At 37.8% G+C, this 22,354-nt stretch overlaps 1 protein-coding gene across 1 annotated transcript; it reads left to right on the top strand.

The window, feature by feature from the left end:
• The first annotated feature begins 465 nt into the window (after window positions 1–465).
• On the top strand, window positions 466–21,722 carry LOC576902 (thyrotropin receptor). The gene is made up of 9 exons (XM_030983865.1): window positions 466–503; window positions 5,273–5,344; window positions 6,778–6,849; window positions 7,267–7,338; window positions 8,814–8,894; window positions 14,225–14,293; window positions 16,326–16,394; window positions 16,774–16,845; window positions 17,226–21,722. Exons 1-9 carry the CDS (start codon window positions 466–468, stop codon window positions 19,558–19,560), a joined length of 2,880 nt encoding a protein of 959 aa, XP_030839725.1. The 3' UTR covers window positions 19,561–21,722.
• The last annotated feature ends 632 nt before the right edge of the window (window positions 21,723–22,354 follow it).

Raw genomic sequence — 22,354 nt, 5'->3', positions numbered from 1 at the left:
ATCGGTCAAACTACACGTCCAGTTCTCTTCTATTCTAGCTTTTCAAATAAGACAATTGGCATTCTTCTTTGCAACTTCATTTGACACATGTATGATCATGATAATAATAATAATATTCAGCTTTTAAATAGCGCTTAATGATAATGGGCTTGTCTATTGTGAATTGTCAAACTGTTTTTGAGTAGTTCAATCCGCAATTATTTGTTTCTTTCTTTTCACCTCCATGTTCGTTGGTTTTTTATCGGTTTTATCAAGATTTGTCTCTGTCTGTCTCCCTGGATCACTTCGTTTGCTGTGTATCTTTATGTTCGACTGTCTTTTTCGTCTTTTCTTGAGAAAACCTCTTAGCCCATTCTCGACCCCGACCAAAAAAAAACAGGCGTTTTTGAAGAAGACAAGAAACCCTGTGGACGGTTGATCGGGCTTGGAGGAGAGGTGTTTGAATATTCATGAGGTATTTTCAAGATGGGTACTCCAGGAGTGAGATTGAGACTGGAGGTAAAGTGAGACGAGCAAGATGTCACCGATAGGGCCTGATAGGGGTGCTTCTGAGGTGTAAAGTAAGCTATAGAGAAGGTATTCCCCCTTCTCTGTTTCATATCTTACACTGAACTCGCTGTCTTTGTCTCTCTCTCTCTCTCTCTCTCTTTCTCTTTCTCTCTCTCTTTATCTCTCTCTCTCTCTCTCTCTCTCTATTTGTGTATCATTGTCTCTTATGTTGTCTACCCCCTTTCTTTTCTCTGCCTCTCGTCTTTTCTTTCTTCTGCTCCGTTTTTTCCTTCATCTCATTTTTTTCCCCATTGTCCCACTCTTTCTACGAGACACAGAACCACAGGCGATAACAACAAGATATATTGATATAGTCCAATGACGTTAATAAGGCGGTGCCGGATAAAGTCATGTTTTTCATATTTTTTCTGGTAATCTCCGAGTCTTGTCTTATTTTCGCGATGAATTATTAAATGGGAAGAGATTGTTCATATCTCTTTACTTCTGCAATCCAGACCTATCTATCGATATTCTTTTCGTTTAAAAGAATACACACTAATTTTATAAATTCTAATGTTTTGTCTTTGTTTTACAAATTTAGTACCCAAGCCTAGAGTTCAGTTCAACCCTAATAAGGCCGGGGGCCATAATGGTCCCCTGTCGATTTGTTTACCGCTGCATAAAAACCCCTGAACCTTCGGCGCTGAAATTTCATTGAGTTTTTCCCTCATGTCTCCCGCACATTTTAATACCAAATTTGTTATGGACAGACCTATGGTTCGGGTGTTAGGTGACAAATATCATCGCATGTCTACCAAAATATGTAATTCTCACAAATGTGCGTGTGTAAGTATATTCCCCCCCCCCCCCCCCCCCCCCAAAAAAAAAAAAAAAAAAAAAAAAAATTGCATATTGTCATAAAAATGTTAAGAAAAGATAAATAAATAAACATAAAGAAACTAAACATTACTACCTTATGCAATATACTTCAATTTATCACAATGCTAATTTTCACATTAATTGGACCTTCCTAGGCCGAGGTCGAAGGGGGGTATAATGGCCACCCCCCCCCCCCCCCTGGCCGTATTTAGACCTCAAGTAGCCCTGCCTTTTTAGGGTTAAAGCACACCCCCACGAAATCAATTTAATTATTACCTTTAAGTTTAACTCCAACCATGTAGGTCGACTTCATTCTGTATTCCAGTCTGTTCTACAGATGCTACTAATATTGGCAGACGTCACATGCGGCCTTGGAATTGATCCTTTAAGATCTTGAGATGCGGAAATTATTTGGCCCAGGGATGGCGTAATCAATGTCATCTTTCCGCGCGGATAACACGTTTACAAGCTCCATCGTGTTTTGAGATGATGGTAGAGAAACGTGGACAACATTTCAAATTTTCTATATATGGTGTATGTTACTCATGAAAAAAGGGGATTGAACGTTACGCATTACCGTTAAAACGTAATAAGTACACATCTATTTTCTGAAAATGTTCCCAACACTCCGAAGAAAAATAAATCAGATATTTGGCCCCACTTAACACTGTAGAAGTAGAAATACCATGCAAAGTGACTGTGTTTATAATACCTATAGCTTGCATGATCATTTACGAACACTTTTTTGACAGGCTCACGTTACGTCTTTTACTAACTCCTATTTGCATGGACTTATTTTTTCATATTTTATGAAATATTATCTAGATGTGCATGACCTTGTACTAGGGGTATATCTTCTCCCCCCCCCCCCCCGAGTTATAACTCACAGCCATTGTTGCCTCACCTAGTGCCGAAGAACATAAGAGGCATCGAGAGGCTCAAGAAAAAAGGGAAAGGTACTAGCCCCCTCCCCCACTGCCTATCTGCATACATACTCTCCTCTCAGACTTTTGATTTCAACGGGCAAAATCAAGATTCTTAAATTTGATTACATGAATTGATGAGATTCGTTTAAAAAGCTTTGAAACTGGGTGGGAATTTGCTCTTAATTTTGACTTCATGGCGGATGTAAGGTGACAGTCTTTCTGGCTTTACAGATGGTTATACATGTATATGCAAAGAATCTTCATTAGCCGTAGCTTTGAGTAAGGAGACTATAATATACCGTCTTTTAGTATTGTGATTGGTAAGTCACGGCGGATAAGACAACTACAACACTTGATCGCACATCCGATCGGAACGTCTGCTTGAACAGGAGTTGGATTTCTTTATCTCTCTTTCTCTCTTTCCCTCTATCTCTTTTCTCTTCTTTCTCTGCGTGTCTCTCAATTCTCCGTCTCTATGTCTGTCTGTGTCTCTTTCTCCCTTCCTCCCTTTCTGCAACATGTGTCTCACTCTCTTTATCTCTCTTCATCCTCATTTCTCCGTCCATTGCCCCTTCATTCTCTCTCTCTTTCTCTCTCTCTCTCTCTCTGTCAATCCCTCTTCGTCATTTTTTGTATAGAACAAACCGTCGCTTTCGACAAGGAATGCCCGGTGGTGGCGTAATTACACGACTCGTGCGGTACGAGGCGACAATTGTTGTGACAGTTGGGAAGTCGTTTTTACCTGGAAGGGGTTCTTCCAATTCCAAAGCATATCGAGGTGCTCTCACGACCATGACTGCGAACAACAGCGGAAGCGACATCGAATAATCTCATTTTACATGACGATGATGAGGATGCTGATGTCCAAAGGCTAGATGGTGAGCATCTCCGGCGCGAGAGCGAGCCAACACTGAGATCCATGTTTCGCTACCATTGTGTTGAAGAGATGGTTTTCTATTGCCCCCTCGCGGATGTTTCTGATTTCCGAACCTTCCTCAGTCATACTGCATACCAGCTGACATTTGAAATTGAGGGGGGGGGGTATTGCAAGTCAGGAGTATTGAAGTGTTTTTTTCTTCAGAGAAATGAAAGACGTTTTAAAGAATGTTTTGTCTCTTTGATAAAGATGTCTCGCGCTTGCTGGTGTGTGTCGATCCATCTAGGAAGAATTGACTTCCCTCACCATGCCCATGCAATAGTTGTTTGCTGCACAGTAGCATTGTGAGAAAAAACCCGGAATGGTTGTTTATTGAATGGGAATTATTGAATTGTATATTACGTGATTTTTAATCATTAAAAGTGAACCGTTTGACTACGGCATAATCATATCCCCCCCCCCCCCCCCCAACAAAAAAAAATGAACAAGAAGAATAATACTGAACACGGGTAATTGTATGAGGGGAAAATAAAGAATGCAAGTAATATGATTAGCGTATAGTTTTTAATTAAATCGTGTCCTTTTCATGTGATGTTGCTGTTATGACTTTCGTCCTCATGAGAATAAAGTGAACAAAAAAGCTCACGGATTATTTGTTTACATTTTCAAATACTCCAAATTATCTTTATATCTAGAAGTGAAATAGGTTTGCAATCCTTTCGTCCAATTAACCACGTTGACTACACCAGAAGGGGAGGAAGGTGCTAACATAGGAAAGGAAATTGAGAGAAACTCACCATGGACAATCCTAAAGCTATAAGGAAAATACTATAACACCAAAGCGACGAATACACAATAGAGATAGAGCCTGTCTCCATTGATTCTTGGTCGTTCATATCTTCCTTTCTGTAATCCTCTGTGGTTTTTTTATTGCTCTCTTTCTCTTCTGTATAGGATATACTATAGTTTGTTGTTTTATGAGAAATCACGAAGAGAGTTATGAACTCAAGAATGCCATTTCTTTTGTTTCGTCCTTTCAAAATATACTTATATAATCCTTATATTTTGTTTACACAAAGATAAATAAACACAATTAAACAGAACGTGTTAAGTATACAATCGTTGAGAAAACTTTACGTTTAAACCATGTTCGATGTGAAAAATGACGCATCAATAATTACTAATAATGGAGTAGTTTTGTTGTTGTTGTCATTCTGTAATAAACAAGCTCTATTCTAATTTCCTTATGCACTGTGATTTCCTAAACATATTTTAAGTTTGTATAATATTCTTATGAAATATGTTCCTTTTTTCTATTATAAATTGCTCCTCAGTACTTTTTCTGTTATACCTACCTTGCTTTTGGCAATGATAATATATGTTTTTGTCCCCGAATCCTTTTCAATCCATCTGTTGAATCACTATTTTTCTGTTTCTGTATTTGTGTTTGTGCGTCACTATTTCGTAATATACATGTACTAATCGTCATTCGCAAGCAAAATAACAGCGCTGTTGTCAGTGGAGTAGCAACAGGAAGAACACGACACCCCCCCCCCCCTCCCCCCTCAAGAAAGAGAGGGATACAGAGAGAGGGAGAGAGATAGGGATAGAAAGAAGAGAGAAGGGAAAGACGTTGTGAAAATGTGATACGACTCCTCCCCCCCCCCCCCCCCCCCCCCCACGTCCGACTTCTTTATAGCCTTGTCCTCTCGAATGGCTGGGCCAACACAACGTCACTGGCTCGTGTTAGCATTTAATGATTACATTTTCTATACATTTGTTTTTATCTTTTGGGCGTATCACTTCTACATTTAGTCAGTATTTAAATTTTTCACTCGCATCTTCCTGTTTTTGTTCTCCTCACTCTCCTTGGTTTTTGTCCTCTCCTTTTCACCTTTTCTTTCACATATCTTGTATTTTCGTTACACTATTTTAGAACTACACTGATTATTACAAAGACCGTACTGTTGTTTACTATATGTTCATTATCATGATTTTAAGATAAAAATTCGTAATTATCTCGATAATTCATTGAAGTAGTCATAATACTTTATCATTTTCCGTCCTTACTGACCTTACCCTATTCTGTTGTATCTTTCAGGTACATCGATTATACAGACATTGAAGTCATCCTGAAGACGGATTTCCTGTATTTTCCTGTGCTGAAAACAATGTGAGTACAAGATAAAGAAATTTACTCTAAAAGCCAATCGCAAAGATATTTGAGAAATCAACTCGAGGGTAAATTCAGTATCCTGTTGCGTATCCAATAGAAAGAACATCCGGATGAAATAATATCTTATTCTAATTTTCGCACATATCAATAGATGATTTACGAGGCTATATTGAAATCGCCTGAGGTTGATTTTTGATAGTCTCTGCGATCATGTTTCTTTTAAATTCTAATTCATTTAAGCAATATCAAATATTGACTTGAAAAAAGCGCTGTCAAATGAAAATGACTATTTTCTTTTTGTTCGTATCACCAATATGAAATACCTGAGTGTCGCACGAACAGATGTGTTACATTTTGAAATCGATAGCTCCTTCTTTTCATGCCGGAGAAAAAAAGAGGAAAAGGGATTTCGTCTCTAAACACGCTCAAATAGGAACGTCAATTTCCAAGGTTGTATACGCTTCGGAGAATCGATTTTTTTCAGTAATAAATTCAGTAAACTTGGATAAAGAAAACAGAACAATGTGGACTGAATAAAAGTTGAATGTATAGTAAGAGAAAGAGTCACCACTCTTCCAATTGTTGTTACTTTCGGTCCATAATTTTCGATGAGTTTCTATATTAGTTTTTAATAATATAAAATAACACCAACGTTGAGCTCTCAAACAACTACTTTTGTATGCATGCGGTCTTTGACTATCACGTCGAAAACCTGTGGCATTCAAACCCGAATGACTCAATCTGCCGTATGATCATATCAGGATGGATCCCCTTGAATTGTTATCATCCTAGGACAGCAACCCTCTGCGACAATTGTCGTCCAGACAACTGCCCCTATCCTAAGACAGCAACCCTCTACGACAATTGGCGTCCAGACAACTGCCCCTATCCTAGGACAGCAACCCTCTAAGACAATTGTCGTCCAGACAACTGCCCCTATCCTAGGACAGCAACCTTCTACGACAATTGTCGTCCAGACAACTGCCCCTAGGACAACTGCATAATGACAACTCCTCACAGTGAAAACGCTGTTTCGTGAAACACTGCCCTGTTTACTGATGTATTTCAAATTCATGTTCTCCAGAAATCGTAGTTACTATTTATTCAATTAATCGGCTATGCACCACAGCTTCATATTAATAGAAAGGAATCAACTTTGTCTGACAAACCGCAACCAGTTTTACAGTTATCAAGGCAAACGTTTGTTCAAAAAGTGGGCATATGCATACAAGTAATAAACATGTCTAACGTTGATAACCCATGTCGTAAATGATAAACCAAGCGAGTTAAGATCTTTCTTGTGTAAATTTTGATATTCTTTCGTTCATAAAATGAAATTCATGAGCTTACTTTTCTTCCTTGTGAAATTGTATGGAATGGCTTTACCTTCAATTCCGCATTTTATTTTTAATGAATTATATTCTATACAGATCCATTAGAAACAGTGAGAAACTGACGGTCATCGAGGAAGGGGCATTTTCCAAAAGTCAACTCATCTTGATGTAAGTGTTGTTCGTTCAGGTTTAATGATATAGATGAGATCTGGTTTCGTTCTCTCTCTCTCTCTCTCTCTCTCTCTTTCTCTTTTCTCTCTCTCTCTCTCTCTCTCTCTCTCTCTTTTCTCTCTTTTTTCTCTTTCATTCATTCGTTATAGTTCTGTCCCTGTCTCACGTTTTATCATCTGCCTTTTTTTTCTAGATCTCATCATCCTACACATCTACGCAGTTTCTCTCTCTCTCTCTCTCTCTCTCTCTCTCTCTCTCTCTCATTCTCTCTCTCTCTCTCTCACACACTCTCTCTCCCTCTTTCTCTCTCTCTCTCTCTCTTTCTTTCTATTTCCTCGTACGCAATCGTTCACCTCTCTTTTCTCGTGTAATTTTGATGTAATTATTTTTCCTTGTCGTTTTTTCTCTCCCTAGAGAATTAGAAAATCTTCCGCTTCAGATGCCGTTACCCAACATTTTCGGAGAATTGCCACGTCTCACCCAACTGTAAGTACATGTATATTGTCAGTTATTTCTCATTGTATTGGAGATCAGGAGGGGAGGAGTTTCGGATAACATTACTTCATTATACCAAAATAAAAAAAGTATTGACCGTTATGTTTAAAAAAAAGAACAAAATATAAGTTTGTTATGCGCCAAATTTAAGAGCGGGGGCAGTGCAGTCTTATTTTAGAATAAACAACATGTGTTGCTTATATGTAACTTTCTCCTCTTCATCGCTTTAAAAACCAATTTTTCTGAATTTCCCCCTAGATTTATGTTGCAACCAAATATTCCAAAAATGGATTTCGTTCAATTAACCTAATTTGTTTTCTCAGTATGAAATCCTTGGCTATTTCCATCCTGCAAGCTCTTTTAAATCATTGGTCCATTTTTTATCGCGGACAAGATCGTATTATATACTTCCTGGTTGTCTCTTTGGGATAGTATGAGATAGCTCCGATAGCAAAAACCCCTCTCCTTGCGTAATTTGATAAGATTAGTTATTGTAGTTGTTCGTGGGGGAAAAGTAATATAATTACATTAGAGTGAGATTCTTTTTCCCAAAAGAATTTACCAAATTGTGAATTGACCTATTAAAAGCTCCTGCTAGTGTTTGCCCCTGGAAATCAACAGCTTCTTAGTTTTCACAAAATTGTCCTTAAACCGACCTAGGTGTTCACCCACTCACAAAAAGACATATTAACTAAGATTAATATAAGTCATGTTTATTACACTTGTCGTGGGAAGTGTTTTAAACTAACTTTTACTATCCTGAGAAAGATTTTTGTGGATGAAAAATATGTCAGAATCTTGAAAGGAGGGTATTAATTACTTAATTTATTAATTTATTTGTAGTGTAATGTAATGTGATGTAATGTATTTTAGATCAGAGATTCCGTAAGTGGCGGAGGGGCGGGGGGGGGGTCGCCGAAAGATCGCTGACAGGCGAATTAGTGTATGTATTGTACTTACGAAATTATAAATATGGTTTAATGGGGGCACGACCCCCCCCCCTCAAAAAAATTAAGAAATAAAGAAAAAGAAAAGAAAAAAAAATATATATATATATATATATATATAAATGAAGAAATGAAAAATAAATAAATAAATAAAACCGCCAGTATATACTGCAATCTATCCTCGCTTTCATACCAAATTAAGAGTGTTTTTTTTCTTCAAATGTTTAGACAGCTTGAGATAGCTCCAGTGTTATATGTACTTAAGTTGTTCTGCTTCAATTAAACCAACTTTTTCATTATGAGCCTACCCATCATAGAATCTCCTGATATCCTATTGATGAAAAAACATCCTGGAGCTTTCCATCTTGAGTAAACTACAAAAAAGAACACAAAGCTGAACTTAATACTCGGACAAAACAAACTTAAGTATATTTCTCTTCAATGCTACAAGTAGTCCTAGAATTTGTAGAACCAATCATCTTTTAAAAATCGTTATTTTGTTTCTTCTTGCGACTTCAGACAAATTACACGATGCAACCTGGATGCTGTCCCAAATTTGATCTCCTGGACTGTGGATGAATCACAAGTTCTTCTTAAAGTGTAAGTATATATACATCCTCCCATAATGAATACAGTCCAGTGCCACAGGGCTAATCCCCATTGTGCCAAACCACATATCCCCCCTGTGCCGAGTTTATTTTGAGATAATCTGATGGTGCCATCATTAACCGGTGCGAAGTACTCTCAAGTACAATGAGCATGAACAATGACTGCTATTACAAATGCGAGCATGCATGCATAAAGCAACTAAGCTGTGACTCGCTTGCGTGAATTAAGCAGCCAATCGATAGCGCGCTCGCGTGTACAAAGCACTATAACAGTAGTGTGCATGTGGCCTTATAGAGATTAAACTTGGATAACCTTGATCGCATAGACATTCAAGAAAACAACACACAGACAATTTCAATACCTCATTTAGATTTCACAGAAATCATGTCGGGTAATGTAGGATTAAGAGGGGAGATGGCCCAGTGAAAGAGCAGTGGTCTTGTTTGTGGACCCGGGTTCGAACCAATTGTATTTGCCGGTGCCCTACGGGAAGTCATTAATCCTCGTTACCTAGTCCCCTCGGAGAAGACTTAAAGCCGTCAGTCCCCAGATTGCTTACTTACTAGCATACCCATGCTTCTTAGCAGTCAGGTAAAAGAAACCATCAAACCATCATTGTAATGCAGGAAAACTTCAAAATGTGATTGAGAAGGCAGTTGAAATTGCCTTAGGTTGATTTTTCGAAAGCTTTTACGACTGTTATTTTTCTCCTGCAGATCGTGAAAGAGTAATCAAGCCTTTGTCATCAGTTGAAGTATTTACAAAAAAACAGAATACTCAGAGAAATGGTTTTATTAATGTTTAAGAAATTGGACACACGACTGTGTGAAAAGTGAGATTCCTTATTCAATGAAGTATATTGGTCGTTGACTGGGGAAAATTCTTCCATTTATTGTAGGCCTATACAGTTGAAATTTTATACAGTCCTAGATATCTGCTGTTACACCACAATTTACCAAATTGATATTCCCATTAGTAATATAATGTATCGAAAATTCATACAATCGGCAAATTTATTGAATTCCTCGTTGGTATTTCAATTTTGTTCTAAATTTCGCCGATATCCGCTGTTACAAAACAATTTACAAAATTGATATTTCTATTAGTGATACAATGTATCGACAAAATTCATACAATCGGCAAATTCATTGAATTTCTCGTTGGTATTTCAAATTTGTTCTAAATTTCGCCGATCATTTTCACTGACATTTTCGCCTGTAGGCTTTAAAAAAAAACTTTAAAAAAACCTCAAGGTTGATTGAGTTGCATGACCATGCAGTAGCGTACCTAAAATTGAATAAAAGGATGGAGACAAAACCTTCAAGGATACCCCCCCCCCCCTGGACTGATTTATTTTGATGCCCTGTCATTTATTCACTCTTTATCTTATTTGGAATAGATTTTCCACAAACATAGACAAATTTAAAGGCTTTCAGAATCTCTTATAACAATCTTGAAAGGGTGAAAGGCTTCAAACATAAACCTTACAAACCCCACTAGAATTATAAAAAAAAGTATTTGAAGTGTCTGCTTCAATGTTAACTTGTTGATGCCTGGCAAACTGTATTGCTTTGGAGTGAGTAATAATGTTTAATTCTCTTCTAAAAGGCGCGAAAAATCAGTTTCGATTATTTCGAAGCTACTTATTTATTCACCTTCCATTAGTAACACTAAGCAAACATGGACAATGTTATGATTTGGTGAAAACATGGCTTTTTCCCTTCTTCCTCTTCATTAGACTGAACGCCTCGCGGAACCGAATTAAGCTCTTTCTTTCTCGAGAAACTGCATCAACAATTGTTATTACATTAAGCCCACCGCACACTATACGATCCTCCTTCGATTCAATAATTGTCGAATAAATGACAATTCGCTAGACATGGAAATCTAAACAAACATCAACTTCTTGATTAAGGTTACTGATGAGAATACTAACAGCTGGAATTGTATAGCATATAAGCCGGCTTGTCAGAATAAAAGCCAAATCGGCTTCAAATAATTGTAGAAAACCGTACTATTGGTCTGACGTCACTACGATTCTGAACCGATTTTGCTTTCCGTTGCCAAGGAAGCTTGACATCCACTCAAATTTAGATTTTATTAATTCTTTGACGATTCGGATCCTTAATCATTAAGTATTTACAAGTTTGGATGTGAATGGAAACGTATTGCCTCAAGATCTCAGTTCAAATCGAAAAACGCACCAAATCCAGATTTATAGACGATGCAGAATTATTTTTAGCTTTCAAATTTATGATTTTTCATAATAGCCCGGATGCTTAATTAACGTCTTTAAATAAAAGTGGGTACCTGAAAAGGCGATTTAGTGCGATTGACTTGAAAACACTAAAAAAAACATTGATTTAGCATCTTCTGGAGTCCATTTCTCTCCTCAAATAACCAGTAACCATGAAAATGCATTCTCTTTAGTCAGTTTCAACATGACACTCTCTCACTTCCTGTCGTATCAATTTATGGCGCCAATACTAGATACTATGTTTAGGATTGGTAATGGATAGCTCTGAGAATGCCTTCAACGGACCGGAAAGATTTTTCGATTTTTGAAGGATCGTGTTGGCGTCTGATTTTTAAGCATGCACTTGTTTCTGTGCATATAATTAAAAATTGAAAGACGAGATGAAAAAAATCACGAGCTCGATATATTTTATTCAAATATCGTGATCATGCCTTACCAAATGAAATGTCACTCTAATGTTCATCCAATTCTTGCAGTATCGCGTAATTACATTTTGTTACTGAATTTATCATTATTTCAATCCATGGATATGTCGAGAAAGAAAAACCCGATGCTTAAGATTTAACATTTAGTATGACATACTAAATCGAGAGAGTACGATATAAATTGAGAGAAGAGGTGATATACTAAATTAAGAAAAGAATATCTTCTCTCCGTTTCTCCAATAGAATGTAAAAGAAAGATTCACGCTCAAATTCTCATTTCACTTTTAAACCTCATTTTAAAATGTGCTTAAACCGTGTCGATTAAAAATGGAGTGGGAGGATATTTCCTGATAAAACAGAAATCGTAGACAATGTTTAAACGTCATACTTCACTTTGTCTCATTAAAGTCCGTATTTATTCTTCAAATCCTGTAAAAAGGCGAATGCCTTGAAGGCAAATCATGGACTATCAGCTGTCCCATCAGGAGCTTTAATAATGCGTCTTCTGAAGCTTAAAGATTTTTGCTCACAATTTCTTATTTATATTTATGTACACCTGTGGCGTAAAAGGAGAAATGTGAACTAGTGATTGCTTAAATGCCAGAAAATGGAGGGGTACAGGATTTTTGACAGGAAGTGGGGGCACAAGTATGTGTTCAAAGTATTTGAGTATTTGATAAGCAATATTAAAAAGGGAGCAATTACACTTAAGAGTCATAATTAAGTGCATGGTTGTCAGTGGGAGGGGGGCGGGCGACACGCGTATATCAACTACAGGCAGATGCTGGCCGAGATGAGGCACTTGCCCCAGTAGCCTACGCCCTCCCCCTCCCTCGCACCCGCCCACCCTGTCCTCTGGATCCGCTCCGGGCAGATAAATATACAATGAAAATACGAATATGATACGAAGTCGAATAATGTCAGGCCATGGAGGCAAGTGAACATCTATACGCCGGGAGGTATATGTTTACAGACAACCAATCTGACAAGAAGTTAGTCGGTCATCAACATACGCCTGAGAAAGCTAGGACATTGGCACTCCATAAGCTCCTCTCCCCCCCCCCCCCATTCACAATTCCGCATTTATATCAGTTTGATTTAACAAATGCAAAAATTAACACTAAATAAAAAGAGATTATACATCATTCTGCTACAAGATAGTAGCAAGATCGTTTGTCGTCGACCTGTGACAAAATTACATGTACTATGTCACCAAAGAGCATTCCTGACCCTCCTTCAAGAAATGAGTAACATGGACCATGGAGGTGTTTCATACTGAACTATAAATGCAAAGGAACAGGATGTCATACTTAGTGGCTTAACAATCATTGTTGAAATGATACAGATTGAAATGTAAATAAGCATCCGTAGACAACGAGCTCTGACGAATGTAATGAACCCTTTCCAAATTTGTTTATGTAGTCATTAGAAATGACAATGCACCTGTTTTCATCACAATAATCAGTGCTCTATCTATTCCTCTAGTGTACGACCTCTTCTCTTGACTTGTTACCTTGTTATTTCTAATAAAATACTCGAATATTAATGTTGACAGTTTTCTGCCAGCAAATGATTTCTAGATTTTTCCTTTAAAGTAAATTACGTGAAGATAGCCGGCGAAATGTGTGCAGCTGTGCATGTAGAGATTTAATCAACTTATGCGCGCTCTCGCAGTATTGGGAAATGAGTCTGAAAATGAAAATTGATTTTAGATTTGGAAATAGCAAGAGATTTGATGTTACACATACAAGTAAGAGTTGTTACATAGTTCAATGCACTCTGAATGGCCACTGGGTTTGATTTTAATTAATATGGCGACAACGCCATGCGAACACTACTAAAAAAGTCACAAGAATATAAATATAATTTAACCTAAATGCCAGAAATATACAACTTCCAATCTTCTAGCTCGTAGGTAGTCCAATGCTCCCTCTTTCTCCCTCATTTTAAAAAGGCCATTGAATTAGTCATATATCAGTAATAGGCAATATCTATTTCCCCGTAAATGTCATCTATTTCAAGTGGAAAAAGAAAATGTCCGAATTCATGAAAATGAATTGGGACATGTTCCATTTTCCTCCTTATCTTCGTCCCCGTCATGTAGCTATTTCCTTGTCCTTAATGTGCTTGTTCACCTGCTATCCACGCGTTTGTTTTCTTTCTTTCTTTGACGTCTTTCCATTCCTTATGTGTCTTTTTTTTTAGTGTGCTTGTCTATGATTAATTAGAGGGTACATCTTTCTCTTCAACTTCTCATTATTCTGTCGACTTCTCTTCCACATCTGCTCCAGATGGTGTTCAGATCAACATACATTGAGAAAAACAATGTTAATGTCATCTCCTATGAAATAATGATGTGACATAAAGGTCCGATTTATTTCGTATTCTCCTGACAAGAAAAAGTTTTCTGAAATACATTCGTCTACGATGAGCAACGAAAGATATACATCGTAGCTATATAGGCACGAGTAAGAGAATATGACAAATTACTTATATAAAGAGAAAGAGAGAGGAGGAAAATGGGACGAATAAGATTTCGTAATAGTTGAGCAGTTAATGAATTGTTTATTTTCCTGCAATCTTAGGGTAATCGAGATCATCTACCACTATGATTTGACTTTTCTCTTAATTTTTTTCAGAGATTTGTCCTGGAACAACTTGAGGACGCTTGTACCTGGAGCATTCAAAGGACTGCGAATTCACAAGCTGTAAGTAACCATGTCTAAAGCTCACCATACCGACATTGTTGGTCTCTTAGGGCTTCTTTAAGAATACATCTGTAAGCCCGCGAGACCGACATTGTCAGACAACCATCACCTCATGATTCGGAAAAGCTACGTTCCCGGTTATCTTGATAGCAGCGAATTTTCTAGTGTATGTTGATGACGAAATAGCACTTTACATTTAAAGGGAAAGTCCACCCTGAAATTAAGTTAGTTTTAATAGGAGTAGAAAAATGAGAGAAACAAGTCAGTGAAAGTTTGAGCAAATTCCGATTAAAAATAAGGAAGTTAGGATTTTTGAAGTTGTGATCAATCAAACACAAATTGGCAACTCTATGACGTATCATGCGAGCTCAACTTCCATTTGCTCAGTACTAAAAAAATCTAAAATTTTCATTTTCCCTCAAGAAAAATTTCAACCATACATGCACCCTAAATATAATAATTGCAAATATGTTTCTATACTCCCCCTGCAAGGAACAAATATATATTCCGTCATCAACAACGAAGAAAACATGATTTTATGGAATATTATGCACAAAGCAAATGAAGGAGAGCTCGTATAATAAGTCACAGAGTTGCCAATTTGTATTTGATTGATCACAACTTCAATAATTCATAACTCTCTTATTTTCATTCAGAATTTGCTCAAACTTTCACTCACCTGATTTTCTTATTATTCTGCCTCTATCGAAACAAAATTATTTTTGGGGTGGACTTTCCCTTTAAAAAGAATCCACTTTTTTGCTCACTCGCTTCGTATGCTCACATACTTTAGGAAATAGCTGGTTTTTGGTCAAGAGGCGTCCACTAAAAGTATACTAATAAGCCTACCCCAAAGGTATGCTGATATCGCTTAAAGATAACATAAAATTACCCCCTCTCCTTCTCTCCTTCACGAATACAAAAAAATATTCAAAGTGAATTGAATTGAATAGGTGAAACAGGGAAATGATTGTATTTAAAGACATGCAGGGAACGTCAAATATTTACTGACCACAAGACTTAGTTTACTCAGAAGTTGCTATTATTCGGTGTGTAATTTAAATTTATATTATCTCTTTGAAGAATTGATATGTTAAGTTCTTCTTTTCTTAATTTTCAAATAAATTCAAAACTTAACAAATACCGAAAGAAAGATTGGTCTTTTGAAGTTTAAGGTATGATAAATACTCTGTCCCCAGGGCACGGCAATATCATAACGCCAGGGGAGGGGGTCGATAAACACCAAATAGAACACATTTCCATAAAACGCTGGGAGTCACTTGAGAACATTCGGGGCGACATTCAACGATTCTTGATTCCCTTTAGACACATGCTTTTATTGCATCCCTCTAGGGGTATCCAATATATATACGCTGATTCACGTCCGTCGGGACCTCCTCTCTGAAACACTAGACAACGTTCAGTGTTTCCTCTTCATAACTCTCACCAGCAGTCACTCAAATCCAGTGCGGCCTGTATTGACATTCGTTGAAAATAACTGCTTCTCAACACCCACCTGCTATTTTCTCCCGCTGTCTTAATGTCACCCGCTTCTTCTAATGGATGTTGTGATTTGAAGGGGAAAATATCAGATCCACTTTTTGAATAGATATTTTAATTGGCGATTATTGTCTGGTTGTAAGCACTCACACAAAAAATCGGGCACATTTTGCATCACTTTACACAGGCGGCTCCAGAATTCTGTAAAGGGGAGGAGGAGTGGGTCAACTCCCAAATCGGTTTACAAGCAGAACACATAGCCATCAGACTTTGTTAAATGGATACTTGGCGATGCAGGGGTGAAAATATTGCCTGCACCAATATAAATACTGATATGGCTACCCCGGGTAAAGGATACCATACTTTACTTTTCACCACTGAATCGGGTATACTGATCATGCTGACGAAGAATTGTATTTTAGGATCATGGCACTGACCATGAAGGCTAGATGAGGTCGTAAGGTCAGGAAGGTCAAGACCTTGTAGTAACATATACTGATATACCGAAATACTTTGTTTTGTTTCCATGCAGAAATCTAGAGAGGAACAACATTGAAACTGTCCCTGACTATGCATTTCGAGGGTCAACGATAGAGAGTCTGTGAGTATATAACTGAATTACCTATCAAGCTCTACATTATGGGCGCAAAAAACATTCAAGAAATCACCTCAAGCGCAATTGTTAATTCAATACCCAAAATATACTGCCTATATGAATCACGTTCGTTGATGTTTTGAAAGTATTTGCGACTACGTTATACTATTATACTATATAAAAAAAAACATTTAGCTCTCAAAACATTTTGTTTGAATTGTCCTTCTGGAAAAAGATTAGTTAGAATGAAAGATAACAACAACCCCTGAAGTTAATTATTGAATCAGGGTAGAAAACAGAATATCTCTGCTACTGAAACAATCTTTTGCCACCGTTTGTATTTATTACCCTAAATACCCTTTCATTTTCTTCATGCCTCTATTAGGTCTTTGGCGTACAATCCCATCTCTGTACTGGAGGAAAAGGCGTTTGCTGAATTTGAAGGACCCGAAAACCTGTAAGTAGACAAGTACATTTCTTTAATTTAATTATTATACTTGGTTTATTAATGTTTGTTTTATATTTGTTATCAGTTTTGCCCGATAGGCGGTGATACATTGGAATGATTATCATTCTGTGCAGTCGTAATGATATCATGTAGCTTATTTTTTATATGGTTAACCAAATTGTAGGTAATTTGAAATCGAAAATATTTGACAATGGGAAATTGTACTTAATAATAATCCATTGAGACCTGTTAAATCGTCATGTTATCTTACAATGTGTACAAATAAAAGTTATTTGACATACAACTTGACGTCTTTAAGAATATTATAGTCAGAAAGTCTTACTATTCATTGAGGTGATGGAAGTCTTTTCAATGTATTTTGTTCTCAGGTCACTGGAGAATACGGACATTAGTTACCTGCCTACAACGGGCCTGAAGTATCTAATCGAGCTGAATATCGAAGGAACAGACAAACTTGCAGTCTTCCCTCCAATCTTCCGCTTTGAGCGTATTCGCGTCGCCAAATTAAACTACTTCAGTCACTGCTGTGCGTTCAACTACCAGACCAAAGAGAACTATGGCAATGTGAACAAACAGAACGTAACCACGAAGATTAGAACGACGTCGTGCCCTTCGACCACCATGCCAACAATCACATCTCGTGGAATTGAAGTCATCGGCTTCGGGGATGGAGCATTTGTCCTCTCGGGGACCGACACCACCATCCAACGTGGCTCGGACATCGATGATTATGGCCAGTCACTCTTTGGACAGTTTCAGGGCACGAACATGCAGAAGGAGAGCCTGCCGAATTCTGCCTTCGATCCGAGAGAGCTCAATGGCTCAATCATCGAGGAGAGTATACCGGGACAGAAACCACCGGGTGCGGAAGAGGAGGGCGGCTTCAATCCGGTAGTCATCAACCCGAACGTATCCTACAACCATAACGGTAGCAAATGCGATGGTGATCTTGTAACAACGGATTACTCGGACGTGCAGTGCACTCCTCAGCCTAATGCCTTCCATCCATGTACGGATGTCATGGGCTATGTGTTTCTTCGGGTCATGGTGTGGTTTGTCTCTGGGACCGCACTCGTCGGAAACTTCATTGTTCTTGTGGTACTTGCCTCGCAACGTCACAAGATGACCGTCCCAAAGTTCCTCATGTGTAACCTATCGCTTGCTGATTTGTGCATGGGATTGTACCTCCTAATAGTAGCTTCAGTGGATGTCCACACCGCGGGGGAATACTTCAATTATTCAATTCAGTGGCAGTACGGAGCTGGGTGCAGTGTGGCAGGGTTTATATCTATGCTATCGAGCGAACTTTCCGTCTTTTCTCTCACGGTCATCACTATTGAACGATGGTACACCATCATCTACGCGATTGATCTCAACAAACGCATACGACTCCGTTTAGCGGGTCGAATTATGATAGTCGGATGGATCTTCTCAATACTGATAGCTGTCTTGCCTTTGTTCAAGGTTGGAAACTATGGCATTACAAGCATGTGTTTGCCATTCTACATTGAGAACAGGAAAGACACCGTTACTATTGCATATGTGGTTGTCATTCTTTTCGTGAACACTATTGCTTTTGCTGTTATTTGCGCATGCTACGTCAAGATGTATCTGACGGTAAGGAATCCCCATACTGTCATGCAGCGCAAGGACTCTAAAGTAGCCAAACGTATGGCTGTCTTAGTCTTCACAGACTTCGCTTGTTGGGCTCCCATGGCACTTTTTGGTCTCTCAGGTGCCTTCGGACACCACCTACTTACCACAAACCAATCGAAAATCTTTATAGTGCTTTTCTATCCTATAAATTCTTGTGCAAATCCTTTTCTATATGCTATCTTCACAAAAGCATTCCGACGTGATCTGTATCTTCTGCTCTATAAACATGGAATGTGCGAGAAGCAGGCGATGAAATACCATCCAACGGCGTCGAGCGCTCAGCGCTCAGTTTCACAAATTAACTCTACTGCACATGACAATAGGGTCAAGCAATACCATCGAGACTCGTCTGGTTCAGTGCTCACAGGCATTACCAGCGATAACCAATCGTCGGTGGCCTATGAAAAGGATTTTATCTCGAATTCCAACGGGAGTCCTCAGCACTCAATGAAAGCAAATTCAAATGCGATTCCAATGGTTCCCTTTCGCGAAGAGCGGTCGAGGGATGAAGACGCTCAGCGCCATCAGTCGAATGACCGCGAGTCAAATGACCGCCAGTCAAATAACCACCAGTCGACAGCAGCAGAGAAGCATCAGTCGTTTGTCAAACGGGTCAGTGTCACATTCGAGGTCTCCATTGAAGGCTTGGAAACCGTGCCTGAAGAAGTCGACCAGAATGACAACTACGATGGTCAGTACGAGCCCACTGTCTCATTCTACCAGCGTGATACGAGGAACACGAATGAAGAGAGTTACAAAGAAAAACATTACCTTTTACCTCAGGTGGTTCAGAGTTACCATAGTGACGATGAAGATGTGCACCCTACGGAAGCTGCCGAGAGGAATCGCAACAACTGCGGCCTGACCCTCACGCCGCACCAGGATTACAACCACGCGGCGGACAGCGAAGATGCCTTCCGTAAGAACAGTCGGGCAGATAGTGGTATACAATCGAACAACACTACGCCTACCGAAAAGGAAGGTACACAGAAGCCGCTTGAGCTGCATTTGATCCCTTGTTCCACGGACCATGAAACAGTTCTTTAAAACTTTGTCATCTATTTTTCTGTCTTTAACGAACTGTTGAAAATGATCGGCACGTCGGTACCCTTGATGTAAAAAGGATTGTTGTAAATAGTGCACATATTTATTTGCTTGTAAGTTTTTATCTTCAAATGTACAGTAATTTTGTGTCTATAACGATTCTGAAGTGCAATGTATAGTAAATCACAAATGGATTCACCTTCAAAGACATCCTTGAAACGTCCAGAGGTTGTGACAGGGTCAGGATACTGTCATTCAACTTCCATGGAAACGGAGAAAATGCCCTTGTTTAGTATATGCTCAACTATTTGTCCAGGAACTGACCACAACCTCCTGTTTAAGGTTATGTGCATGTCGACAGACCCTTGATTACGTCACTGTTTCCGACCACAGCATCAAGAATTTATTGAATTCCCATGCGAAACAAAAAGAGCGAAAGATCACAAATTAATTTATCTTCAGAAACATACTTTGGGCCAAGTTCTGTTGACCGGAAATCACATAAGACTAGAGGCCCACGATACCAAATGTTCTCAAGGTTTTAATTTTCTCACTCTAGTAGACGTTCAAACCACTGACCTACCGAATTGTTTGCAAAGGGTCCATTGGACCAAATCAATTGGAAAGTCCTCCTCCTCTCCGACGGTCATAATTATTGACAATTCAATTTTCATACGCAGGGGCGTAATGAAAGTGATGGCGCTCTTTTATTAAGAGACCGTATGCATGTGGACTAAGGCTGAGTAACATGTTTGCATATTTTAAGAAAAGAGAAATGCTGTTGAGAAATAGGATTGAGAACTCACTTTTTTGCACATAGTTATCATCTTTGACCTTTCAGCAGGTCTTATTCAAAAGTGTAAGCAGGCTTACTCTATTCATATTTTGATAACTGTATTTTTGATGTTTTGGTGTATATTTGATCCATCAAAATGCCAGAATAAATGTAGATTGTTTTATCTCTGGTTTCCGGTGGATCATCTTTGTATATATATTTTTTTAATCGTATGGTGCATGCAATTTTCTTGATTTAATCCGGCAATCGATGAATGTAATAATTGATTTTACTAGTATTCAAATTGGCAGTGTATAGAAAGTATTTTGAATTTTGTTCGTAATACATGTAGTCACATTATTGTTGAATATTTTGTTTGTGTTGAAAATATCATACGAGATTGATATATATGCTGCAATTTGGAATGAGAAAGCATTAGCTAGTTTATTTCTTAGTCAACGAAAATGGCCTTGATGTCAAATCGCACTCTTCTATTCGTTTCTTCCATTTTAATGCCCGTCTGGCTTGAGTTGTTTGGTGTTGTTTTGCAAATAGTAGGGTATTGGACATACTGTATGAATACCTTCATTTACTGAACTCTTTATTATTTGTGTTAAATAGCTGGTGTTTGAACTTTGTGTGTTCAGGTGGGGTTAGTGACCTCCAACATTTCCCTCCTAGTTTTCTTTGTGCAGATATTATATTCAAGTATTTGAAATCCGTAAGAAAGTTGTGAAACTCTGTTACTTTTATATAACATTTATATGATAAATTGTAAAACGTTAATATGGATTTTCTTAACAGTTTAGTTTAGACTGTTTTGATATGTATCTGTCATTTCTTATGCAGAATTTAAAAGGACCACCAAATACAACATTATTTGTATTTGGTATATTTTTTCATGACATTTTTATGTTTGTTTATGATGTGAGCATCATAGGACTGTTTCTTTGATATGCCAGACATTGTATGAATTATGAATTCCTCACAATTTCTACATTTTCCACATCATTTTTTGTCAAAACTAAGATTTTTTTTTAAAGAAAACGTTTTTTTTAATCTATAGACAAGATAGATGAAATCAGTGTCTTTGATTTTGATGAATCAAACTGGCATACTTTTATTTTAATTTCTAAATGTACTTTTATTGACGTGAAATGCAAGGTAAGAATCAAAACACACTTGCAGAAATTGACAAGATGATACACATGTATTTCGGGGTTTCATTCACTCATATTCAGTCATAACCTTAAGTTTACTTTAAATTAAGATTGAAACTGTTGAATGCATAATTCTCTCTAACAGACCTGAAAATACATGTTTGGACTAGCACGTGAAATCTGATTATGGGAAATGAATATTCGAATCTCTCCGAGTCGCTCCCGCTTATTTTTTTATTTTTTATTTATTTATTTTTTTTTTTTTTGGGGGGGGGGCTGACCTTATCATGGAAGACATTGTCGTCTGCTTATCATCATGGATTTTTTTTTTTTTTTAAACAACGTCCAAATCTTGGTTGGGACATGACCAACTTTTTATGTTGTCGGTCTTTTTCTAATCCATTAATTGTAAAATGAGACTTTTTTGTTTTGTTTGAAGACTTACAGTGTATTGATGAATGTACATGATGAACAGAAGTATTTTCATAACTTGGTAAATGTCTATTGAATGCAATTTATGCCTAGTGGGCTTACGTTTTCATCAACAAAATATAAATTCACTGGGTACAATATTTTGAAAAAGTTCATGTACACGTATATTTTTCCTACGTCAGCGTGCATGACAAAAAAAACTTACATTTTATCTGATTGATAGACTTTGATATTCACAGTTAACTATGTAATGAAGTGAGACAATTAGTTTTTGATTTAATTGGCATGCTTTTTGTATTCTTAGATTATCTATGTATGTTTTTTTTTTCTGTGGTGTTAGATAAACCTCACCTCTATAGGCTCTTTCTTGGTTTAGTCAAAGAGTGAAATAAGACCAAACTCCCTTTAACTTTTTTGCTGATCAATATGG

The sequence above is a fragment of the Strongylocentrotus purpuratus genome, unplaced genomic scaffold, assembly GCF_000002235.5.
Source record: "Strongylocentrotus purpuratus isolate Spur 01 unplaced genomic scaffold, Spur_5.0 spur5_contig_831, whole genome shotgun sequence".
In the NCBI taxonomy this organism is placed as follows: domain Eukaryota; kingdom Metazoa; phylum Echinodermata; class Echinoidea; order Camarodonta; family Strongylocentrotidae; genus Strongylocentrotus; species Strongylocentrotus purpuratus.
This window is presented reverse-complemented; position numbering and strand designations above follow the sequence as displayed.

Bases quoted from the DNA above. Each gene is read 5' to 3' on its own strand.
- LOC576902 (XM_030983865.1), top strand. From the start codon at position 466: ATGGGTACTCCAGGAGTGAGATTGAGACTGGAGGTAAA. The intron at 504-5,272 runs GTGAGACGAGCA...TGTATCTTTCAG, and splicing joins AGATTGAGACTGGAGGTAAA to GTACATCGATTATACAGACA. The intron at 16,395-16,773 runs GTGAGTATATAA...TGCCTCTATTAG, and splicing joins GGGTCAACGATAGAGAGTCT to GTCTTTGGCGTACAATCCCA.